At 51.4% G+C, this 10514-nt stretch overlaps 1 protein-coding gene across 1 annotated transcript; it reads left to right on the forward strand.

The window, feature by feature from the left end:
• Positions 1-1640: 1640 nt before the first annotated feature.
• LSM2 (LSM2 homolog, U6 small nuclear RNA and mRNA degradation associated) lies at positions 1641-9090 on the forward strand. The gene is made up of 5 exons (XM_055127292.1): positions 1641-1771; positions 2336-2403; positions 8177-8207; positions 8480-8539; positions 8626-9090. The coding sequence occupies exons 1-5, from the start codon at positions 1769-1771 to the stop codon at positions 8749-8751; spliced, it is 288 nt and encodes a 95-aa protein (XP_054983267.1). The 5' UTR covers positions 1641-1768; the 3' UTR covers positions 8752-9090.
• Positions 9091-10514: the final 1424 nt, after the last annotated feature.

The raw sequence follows: 10514 nt of genomic DNA on the forward strand, positions 1-10514 counted from the left end.
CTACTGGCTCTGTGCCCAGGGATCACTCTGGTTGGGCTCCGGAGACCACATGGGTTGCGGGAAGCAACTCTGGGTTGACCATGTGCAAGACAAGTGCCTTACCCTAAGTACCATCGCTCCAGCCTGGGACTGGGTACTTCTCCCCTACAGCCTCCCAGTTTGATTTTAGCCTTTTACAGGACATCCCTAGGCAAGTGTGCAAGAATGAGGCTAGGTCCTTTGGAGAAATGTTTATTGGACTTAAAAAAAATTTTTTTTAAAGTTTTCTGGTTTGGGGCCACACCCAGTGATACTCGGGGCTTACTCCTGGCATTACGCTCAGAGATCACTCGTGTAGGGCTCAAGGGATCATATGGAGTGCCAGGGATCAAACCCAGGGTTGGCTTCCCCCCAGTCTATCCCCACACTAAATATAGTCCCCCAGAACCACCAGGAGTGATCTTTGAGCACAAAGCTAAGAGTAAACCTGAACACCCCTGGCGTTGTCCTCCCTCAAAAAAAACCCAAAATAAAACTAAAAATGAAAATGTGTACTTAAGCTCCTACTGTTGGGGAGCTTTCCCACCCCACTCCCCTTGTTCTGGGGATTGACGCTAAGTCTCCTGCATTCAAGGTGTATAATTAGTGGATAAACCACATCCCCCGCCCCTACAAAGAAACAGAAACTTGTCCAAGTGTGATATACATACAAAAAAGTATATGGCACATTTTGGGCAAGAGGAATAGTACACACCATAGGGCCTTTACCTTGCACAGGCCAAGCCCAGGTTCCATCCCTAGCACCCTAAATGTCCCTCAAGCCTGCCAGGGTGATCCCTGAGCACAGAGCCAGGAGTAAGCCCTGAGTAGAACTGGATAAGGCTCCAAAACAAACAGGTGTTCACACATCATGAGTCCTTTTGTGGTTTGGGCCACAACCTGTGGGGCAGGGGGCTGATCAGCAGTCGGGGTCTATCCTGAGCAAGAAAACGCCCTGTACTACTTGTTTTTGGGTCACACCCGACGGTGCTCAGGGGCCACATGCAAGGTGCCTTACACTTGTAGTACCTATTTGACCCTATCAAACGAGGAATCTTCACAAATTACCCAAAGGTTGGTTTCTTGTTTCTGGAGGAGAGGGAGGTGACAAAAAATAAGAACAGTCGGGGCCGGGGGCTGGAGAGAGTACAGTGGACAAGGAGCTTGTCTTGCAAGCTGCCAATCCGAGTTCAATCCCCTCAATCCCTGGTAACCCGGGCATCGCCAATGATTCCTAAATGCAGAGCCAGGAGTAAACCCTGAGCATCGACGGGTGTGGCCCCCAAACCAAACAAAACCAAAACACCGCCCCCCATACCAGCCTCACACATGCAAAGTAGCTACGAAGGGGTCACCTCCCCAGCCCTGGTGTGAGCAATCATGCTGTGGGCTTGCACTGTCACAAAAAAGAACAAAGCTCCACTGGGATTAAAATAATAAGAAAGGTTTCTTCCAACCGCCTCCCGATCCCGAAAAGGGCAAATCCACCAAACCAGCCACAGCTGAAAAAGCCGCGCACGACCCCGGGCAGCGTCTGCGCGGTGGGAGCCGGGGCCCGCGGAGGAAGCGGAAGAGCAGAAGCCCCGCCCTCCCGGCCCCGCCCCCCGCCCCGCGCGCTCCGCTCCTCCTGCGGCTGCGCGACTCCGCCTCGTCCCGCACGCGGGCTCGTGCTCCGGATCCCGCCCGGCGTCCGGCGCGCGGACCCCGGCCCGGTTCTTACGGGCCTGGCCAGCACTCCCGCGCGAGCACCATGGTGCGTCCCGGGGCGTCCCGGGGCCCTGAATCCTGGCGGTTTGGACGGTTGGGGGCGGCCCGGGGGTCGCGGCTTTGTTCCTGGGGCTGGAGTTGGGCGGTTGGGTTTTTCCCTCCATCCTCGTTCCTGCGCCCCAGGTGTTTTGAGGAAAGCAAATGGGACTTTGCTTTAAGAGGAAAAAAGTCTCCGAGAGAGTCGCTTGGGGACCGCCAGACCCTGCAGGAGGTCTACGGGGTCGGGTGGGGGAACGTTCTAGGGCGAGCAGGGACCCCGGGAGCGGGGAGCGCGCGCTGTCCAGGGCTGCGGGCTGAGCCCCTTGGGGTGCAGGGGCCAGAACCAAGCCTCAGTGTGCCGGCTGGGCTGCTGCCCCTGGGCTGCGACCCGGCCCCTCTGGGTTTTCATTTCGGGGATCCAGGAAAGTGCAGCCCTGTCACCGACTCTTAGCTGCAGACGGCTTTGCAGTGAGCCCTGTGCTGTTCTTGGCTAATGACGGCAGGGGGGTCGGCCTTCCTCCCGGGCGTGTCCCTTCCCACATGATGGTTTTCCCCCTCTTTTGCCCTTTAGCTCTTCTATTCCTTTTTCAAGTCCCTTGTGGGCAAGGACGTGGTGGTGGAACTCAAGAATGACCTGAGGTAGGTGCCTTGCAGGGAAGCACAGCCCACAGCCTTGGAAACACTTGAACTGGACAAGTATTTGGGAGCTGAGCAGAGTGGAGGAGAGAAGTAACATTGGTGCCCCGAGTTCACAGATTGGCTGGAATTTGACTCCTAGTCTGAAGAACAATACAGACAATACAGAGAAATGGATAAAGATTATTGTTATTTTTATTTATTTTTTGCTTTTTGGGTCACACCTGGAGATGCACAGGGGTTACTCCTGGCTTTGCACTCAGGAATTATTCCTGGAGGTGCTCAGGGGACCATATGGGATGCTGGGAATCGAACCCCGGTGTGCTGCGTGCAAGGCAGACACACTCTACCCGCTGTGCTATCACTCCAGCCCCAGTTATTTTTTGTTTATTTGGTTTGGGGCCTCTCCTGATGGTGCTCAGGATTTACTCCTGGCTCTTTGCCCAGGGATCATACCTAGTGAGTTTGGGGGACCATATGGGGTGCCAAGGATAGAACCAGAGTCCAGGGGGTACAAGGCAAGTACCTACCTGTTGTAATACTGCTTCAGCCCCATGCATAAAGATTATTAGGGACTAAAGAGAGCAGAGACAGCCATCTATACACACACGTATATATGCATTTTTAAGACAAAATGAGATTTTAAAAAATTATATGCACCTTTAACCACATATATGTACAAAGATGTTTGTGGCTTTGCTTTTGTTCTTTTTTTTTTTTTTTTTTGCTTTTGAGGTCACACCCGACGATGCACAGGGGTTACTCCTGGCTCTGCACTCAGGAATTACTCCTGGTGTTGCTCAGGAGATGCTGGGAATTGAACCCGGGTTGGCCAAGTGCAAGGCAAACGCCCTCCCCGCTGTGCTATCGCTCCAGCCCTGTTTGTGGTTTTATTTATAACAAACTGCAAGGAAATAACCATCAATAGGGAATATATTAATTTAACTAAGGTACTTCCCCTCTAAACATCTGTCCCATAGAAATGAGAAACACTAAAACTGAAAGATGTTCCAGAATACTACTTAAATCATGTATTCTCCCTTTCAAAGAAAGTAAAGATAATACCAGTGCAGCTCCTCTGCCCTGCTTTCACATCACCTGCCCCCTTGTGTCTAACTTTCTGATCATCTTTATGACTTGGATTGAATATAGTATTCTTGGAGAGATCTTGTTTTTTTCTTTATCTTTATTGTCATAAAGTTTTTCCTTTTTTTTTTTTTTTTTGTTTTTGGGTCATACCTGGCGATGCACAGGGGTTACTCCTGGCTCTGCACTCAGGACTCACCCCTGGCAGTGCTCAGGGGGACCGTATGGGATGCTGGGAATCGAACCTGGGTCAGCCTGGGTTGGCCGCGTGCAAGGCGTCACCCTACCTGCAGTACTATCATTCTGGCCCTATTGTGGTTTCATATAAATGAGTTTACTATTAGGTCTACACTTCTACAGACGGAGGATCATATTTATTTTTTCATTTGCTGCTGGGGATCAGTCTTGGCCTCACATACAAGGCAAGTGCTCTGCTGCTGTGCCACCAGTGTCCCCCAGCGCTCGGGACCAGGAGCGCACCTGATTGGCCAGCTTGGGCTTAATACAGCGTTTACTTTATCTGTGCTGAAGAAAAAGTTGCAAGGAGAACCTCCTCTGGCTGCTGCTTTGAGTGCTTTGTTTTAACAATTTGATCTCACACTACATTTGATAGGAGTGTTACTACTGTTTGACACAAGAGCAGCCTGAAGCTTAGGAGAATGCTCAGTGGGCACTCCATCCTGGGATTGCCCGTTGTTCTCCTTCAGGAAGTTGATTTACATTCTTTTGGGCAAGGGGCGGACTCCCAAGCAATGCCCAGAGGCCACCCTGATGATACTCAGCCAGTGGTCCTCCTGTGCATAGGCGCTGTGGCGTCCAAGACCTCCAGGCCCATATTCCTCTCTCTGGGGAATCCGACATTCTCCTTAGAATTAGTTTTCTCACCTGCAATAAAACTATTTTAATTTAAAACTATTTTTCAAAAGAAAGAAGGAGGGACTGGAGCAATAGCACAGCAGGTAGGGCGTTTGCCTTGCACGTGGCCGACCCGGGTTTGATTCCCGGCGTCCCATATGGTCCCCCCTGAGCACCGCCAGGAGTGAATCCTGAGTGCGGAGCCAGGAGTAACCCCTGTGCATTGCCAGGTGTGACCCAAAAAGCAAAAAAAAAAAAGTAAATCGCTCAGCATTCCAGGGATGTGGGTCAAGTGGTAGAGTACATGCCTTGTATATATGTGGCTCTGGGTTCCATCTCCAGCACCGTATGATTCCATCCCCTCAGAACTTCCAACATATATGGCTTCAGCATCTATTTACAGTACCAAACCCAGGATTTCACATTTGCATGGCAAATACTCTACCACTGAATTATGTCCACAGCCTCCTCAACAATTTAACGAAAATTGTTAATGTCTACACAACTAGAAAATAACACTGGAACTGAAATCCAGTTATGTCTGGCTCTTTAAAAAAAAAAAAAGTCGGGAGGCTGGAGCAATAGCACAGCGGCTAGGGCGTTTTCCTTGCACACGGCCGACCCGGGTTCAATTCCCAGCATCCCATATGGTCCCCTGAGCACCGCCAGGAGTAATTCCTGAGTGCAGAGCCAGGAGTAACCCCTGTGCATCGCCAGGTGTGACCCAAAAAGGAAAAAAAAAAAAGGTCGGGCTGCAGAGATAGTACAGATGGTAGTTGCTTGCCTTTCATGTAGCTGATCCAGGTTCTATCCCTGATATCCCATGTGGTCCCCACCTTGCCAGGAATGCAAGGAGTAACCCCTGAGCACTACCAGGTGTGACCCAAAAACAAAAATAGAGGGACCAGAGAGAGAGTACAGCAGGTAAAGTGCTTGCTTTGCACATAGCTGACCTGGGTTCGATCCTTGGCATCCCATCCCATACCACCCCCTGAGCACTGCCAGGGGTCCCCAAGCACCACTCGGAGTGATTCCTGGGTGTAGAGCCAGCAGTAATCCCTGAGCATTGCCTAGTGTGCCCACCCTCAAGAAAAAAAAATATTTTAATTAAAAAAAAATACTGTGAAGGAGCAGAGAGGTATTGTACCAGGGATTAAAGCACTTGCCTTGTACAAGGCTGACACCGGCTCAGTCCCTGGCACTGTATATCGCCCCCTGATCAACTCTAGGACTGATCTCGGAACACAGTGTCAGGAGTACACCCTTGAGCATTGCCAAATGTGGGCCTCCCAAATATTAATTGGGTCAGGGGCAAAACTCATGCTTCACATGTGATGCTCTGATTTCTTCTTCAAAACCAAACCATTTTACCAATGCAATTGCGAAACTGTTCACTTAGTAATATGTTGTAGATATTTTCCATGCGAGTAAAGTGAGTGCTTCACTTTTTGGTGTTTCGAGTTTGGGGCCTAATCTGCAGGGCTCATCAGGCTACTCCTGGCTCTGCTTGGGAGTCCTTCTAGGTGGTGCAGGGGATTGAACCCAGGCCTCCCACATGCATTCAGCTATTTGAGCTATTGTTTTAGCCCCTTTTTTGGCTACATCCAGACGTGCTCAAGGTGTCACTCCTAGTAGGGGTTGCAGCAATACATGGGGTGCCAGAGATCCAATTGGGGTCACGCATATTCAAAACAAGCACCCTGCCTGCTATACTATTGCTCTGGCCCTAATATTTAACTTTCCTGTTTGTTTTTTGACCACAACTGGCAACGCTCAGGGGTTAACTCCAGGCTCTGCATTCAGGAATCAGTCGTAATAGTGCTCAGGAGACCATATGGGATGCTGGGGATTGGACCCTGTTTGTCTGCCTGCAAGGCAAGCACCCTACCTGCTTTACTATCTATCTCTCCAGTCCTATTTAATTCTTTTTTTTTTTTGGGTCACACCTGATGATGCACAGGGGTTACTCCTTGCTCTGCACTCAGGAATCACCCCTGGTGGTGCTCAGGGGACCATTTGGGATGCTGGGAATTGAACCCAGGTCGGCTGCGTGCAAGGCAAACGCCCTACCCGTTGCACTATTGCTCCAGCCCCCTATTTAACATTCTTAATGTCTGGCATTTCTTTATTTTCGTTTTGTTTGTGGGCCACACTTGGCAGTGCTCAGGGCTTATTCCTCGCCCAGTGCTCAGGAGCACTTCTGGAATTGCTCAGAGGACCATATATGGTGTAGGAGATTGAACTGGGGTCCAGGTGGGTGCAAGACAAGCTCCTTAACCCTATACACTCTTCTCCAGCCCCTCAATGGCATTTCTGTTGCCTGATTTAAAAAGGAGATGGATACATACAGAAATAAAAGCGTGATGCTAGCAGGCCAGGGATATGGCTCAGCCATAGAGCATTTGCCTTCCAGGTGTGAGGCTCAGGTTCGCGTCACAGCACCACAAAACAAAGAGCACTGTTAGGTACTTAGCAAATGGGGCTGTGGCTCCAAAGCAATAAAGGTTTGAAAATAGCTGATGGTTCTAGTGCTCAGACAGCCCTGGACTGAATACCTTGCTTATTTGTGCCAGACTTGGCAACTTATATAACAGGGTCTTTGTTTCCCTTGGTGTAGTTTTACAAAGATGACAGTTCGGGGATGTGACTCAGAGACCTGCTGTGCGTGCCTTGTTGCGGGGCCCCGGGTCTGATCCCTCACACTTGTTTCCCCCAAGCACCGAGTCCGGAGCAGCATCAGAGCATCACTGGCTGTAGCCCCAAGACCAGTCCTCCCCCACCCCCCAAATTTACAAAGACTTCAGAATCCAGGTATAGCAATAGCACATAGCATCTGTTCCGTGGTAGCAGTTAAGAGTATTTTAGGGGCTGGAGCGATAGCACAGCGGGTAGGGCGTTTGCCTTGCACGTGGCTAACCCAGGTTTGATTCCCAGCATCCTGTATGGTCCCCTGAGCACTGCCAGGAGTGATTCCTGTGTGCAAAGCCAGGAATAACTCCTGTGCATCGCCAGGTGTAACCCAAAAAGCAAAAACAAAAAAAAAAGTAATTTGGGGTTCGGAGCAATAGTACAGTAGGTAGAGCACCTGCCTTGTACGCAGTCACCCTAGGCTCAATCCCCAGTGTCCCATATGGTCCCCCAATCTCACCAGGAGTGATCCCTGAGGGCAGGGCCAGGAGTAACCCCTGTGAACTGCTGTGTATAAAAACCCATTTTTTTTTTTTTAATGTGGGGGAGCTGGAGGTGTGGCTCAGCGGTAGAGCAGTTGCCTTTGCCTGTGAGGCGACTCCATCCCTGGTGGCACCACACGGAAATAAAACCTGAGGGAGAGGTGTGAGATCTAAAGTAACATCACTTGGGCGTGAGCTTTAACAGCTGTAGTACATTTGCCTCACATGCGACTCACCCAGGTACCGGGTTCAATCTCTGGAATCCCATATTGTCCCCTGAGTCTACCTGGAGTAACCCAAGCACCGCAAGGTGTTAACCCCCCAAAAAAGAATGTTAATACACTGCAAGTACCGTCTTTCTGATTCCAAGGCTTTGGATTATCAACTTCTAGATTTCTGGGGGCGGGAGGGCACACCTGGCAGTGCCTTGGGATAACTCCTGGCTCAGCACTCAGAAATTACTCCTGGTGGGCTTGGGGACCATATGGGATACCCAGGATTGAACCTGGGTCGGCTGCGTGAAAGGCAAGTACCCTCTCCGCTGTTCTGTTGCTCTGGCCCCTTAACCTCATTTTTAACGTTGACTTTCCCTCACCCAGGTTCTTGTCTCTGAAATCTTCGTTGACTTTGATGTAAACTAATCTTTTTCCCTTTGACCCTGACAGCATCTGTGGAACGCTCCATTCTGTGGATCAGGTGAGATACAACAAAGGTCCGGAGTCTGATCTTGGGGAAGGACAGGGGGAAGAGCTCTGTTTCAGGGGCAGGGTGGGGGCCACACCCAGCAGTGCTCAGAGATCACCTGTAGCCATGTGAGGGAACCATATACGATGTCAGGGATTGAGCCGTGGCTGACTGCATGCAAGGCCAACGCCTCACCCGCACTCGCTCTGGCCCCCAGGGAGCAGCTGCAGGCTCCTCGTTGTGTCCTGTTCCCAGGACTCACTGTGTTTCATTTCCTTTCTTAGTATCTCAACATCAAACTAACGGATATCAGTGTCACCGACCCTGAGAAATACCCCCACATGGTGAGTTGCCAGGGTGATAGTGCTGAGGGAACTTCCCTGAAAGCCCGAGCTTTGTAAGGTTGTTTTTCTATTTTCTTTTTATTTAGTTGTCCGTGAAGAACTGCTTCATCCGGGGCTCCGTGGTCCGCTATGTTCAGTTGCCAGCAGATGAGGTTGACACACAGTTACTACAAGATGCAGCAAGGAAGGAGGCCCTGCAGCAGAAACAGTGATGGTCCCGCGGCCCTCTACCCTCCTGGCCCAGCCAGGCCCCTCCCCTTGGCAGTCGGTGCTGTGTTGTTTCAGTCATGGCATGTTTCTGTTTTGTTTTGTTTTGTTTTGTTTTTTAAAGAAATGAACAGGTGGAAGAAATAATAGTGGGGGGCAACTGTCCTCTGTTGAGAACAGGAGACTAGATCATAGGCCAGGGGAGTGACTGCCAGCCCTCCCCCCTCCTTTCCCTGGGCAACGGAGACCCTCCCTAGATCTCTTCAGGGCAGGAGGTGATTCATTTTGGGATGGAAGGAATCTGTCTCCCGCATCGGGAATAAAATTTATGATGGCACATTTGAGTTGTGGTCTCAGTGTGTTTGGTTACTGACGCTGGAAGGTGGGAGAGGAATGTTGAACTCGTCTAAGCCCTTTTATTAGCCCAGCCCCAAAATTCAGCTCATCCCAGCATTAGCTGCTATACTTTCCTAGGTGTGAACCTAATAAACTCCAACTGGACTATAGCATGTTTCTTTTTTAAGTTACCTTTGCCTTTTCCCCTTGGGCAGGGCGAGGTGCGTCACCAGCATGCCAAGCTGTGTTTACTGGCTATTGCACATCAGCTTACAGTGTTCCCACACACAACCAGTCCTCACCAAAGTTCACTCCCTTCACACATTCTGGCTGTAGTGCTGGGGGGTCACACTCTGATTAGTGCTCACAGATCTTCTCGTTGCACTGACCAGGGCTTGCACACACAGCTGACTCAGGGATTGTGGATGGTATGACTGAGCGGAAGTGGCACTATCGCGGTCACTGCATGTAGTGTTATCAGACTGAACTTTTCAGCCTTAGACTTGCAAGTGTCCTCAGCCACCGGAGCCATCCTCCTGGGCCCCTGCACTGTTCCTTGAATATAGATTTTGCTTAAACTATACCTAATCACACCAACTCAGTGTTTGCTGTCCCGTCTGTGTGATATTTGGGACATCAGGGTGTATTGATACTGCCAGGTTTCTCCAACTAGCCTGAGCTGTACTTTGGCAGGGGAGGGGCGCACTTAGGTGGCACTCAGGACTTATTTCTGGCTTTGCACTCTAGGATTCTCTGGGGAACCATAAGGGTGCCTGGGATCAACTCCTAGTCACCTCCTTGCAAGTGCCTTAACCACTATCTTTCCGGCCCTAATGAGATTTATGAAAAACATTTTTCACTGAGAACCTAGGCTCTGCCAAGGAATCTTCTATTCTGTTAGACATTACGGCGGGTGCTGGGCCCAGCGGTCAATATCTGACATCAAATTGCTTTGAGAAGTGAGGAAAAGCAGCTACTTGTACGGCATGAGAAGAGTTAAGGGCAGGGGCTTATGGGAGAGATCTGGGACCGGCGGCTGCAGCGATGGGGACTAGGGAGAGGCACAGAGCCGAGCTGGCTGAGGGAAGGGTGCTCGGCAGACACCAGCGGGTGCAAAGACCCCGAAGGAGAGAAAGGGGCCCAGCCGGGCACACGGGGGTTCTAAGCTTCAGGAATCCGGGCTGCAGAGGGGTGCGCACCGGAGTTCTTAGCTTGGGTGGGAGGGCTCCCGCGGGGAGTGGGGCCTCCGTGCCCACCCTCGGGCCCCCCGCAGCGCCCCGGCGTGGCTGCCCGGGCACCGGCCCCTCCGGCCTCCCTTGGCGCCACTTCCCTCCCGCCGCCCGGAGCGAGGCTCGCGGCGCTTCCGCGGCGGCCGCCGGGCGCCGCCTCCCGCCGAGGACCCGCGCGGGGTGTCCGCGGCGGCGCCTGAGCG

The sequence above is a fragment of the Sorex araneus genome, chromosome 2, assembly GCF_027595985.1.
Source record: "Sorex araneus isolate mSorAra2 chromosome 2, mSorAra2.pri, whole genome shotgun sequence".
Lineage (NCBI taxonomy): Eukaryota > Metazoa > Chordata > Mammalia > Eulipotyphla > Soricidae > Sorex > Sorex araneus.

Coding starts and splice junctions, on each gene's coding strand:
- LSM2 (XM_055127292.1), top strand. Junction 8,208..8,479: donor CGCTCCATTCTGTGGATCAG/GTGAGATACAAC, acceptor TTCCTTTCTTAG/TATCTCAACATCAAACTAAC. Junction 8,540..8,625: donor CTGAGAAATACCCCCACATG/GTGAGTTGCCAG, acceptor CTTTTTATTTAG/TTGTCCGTGAAGAACTGCTT.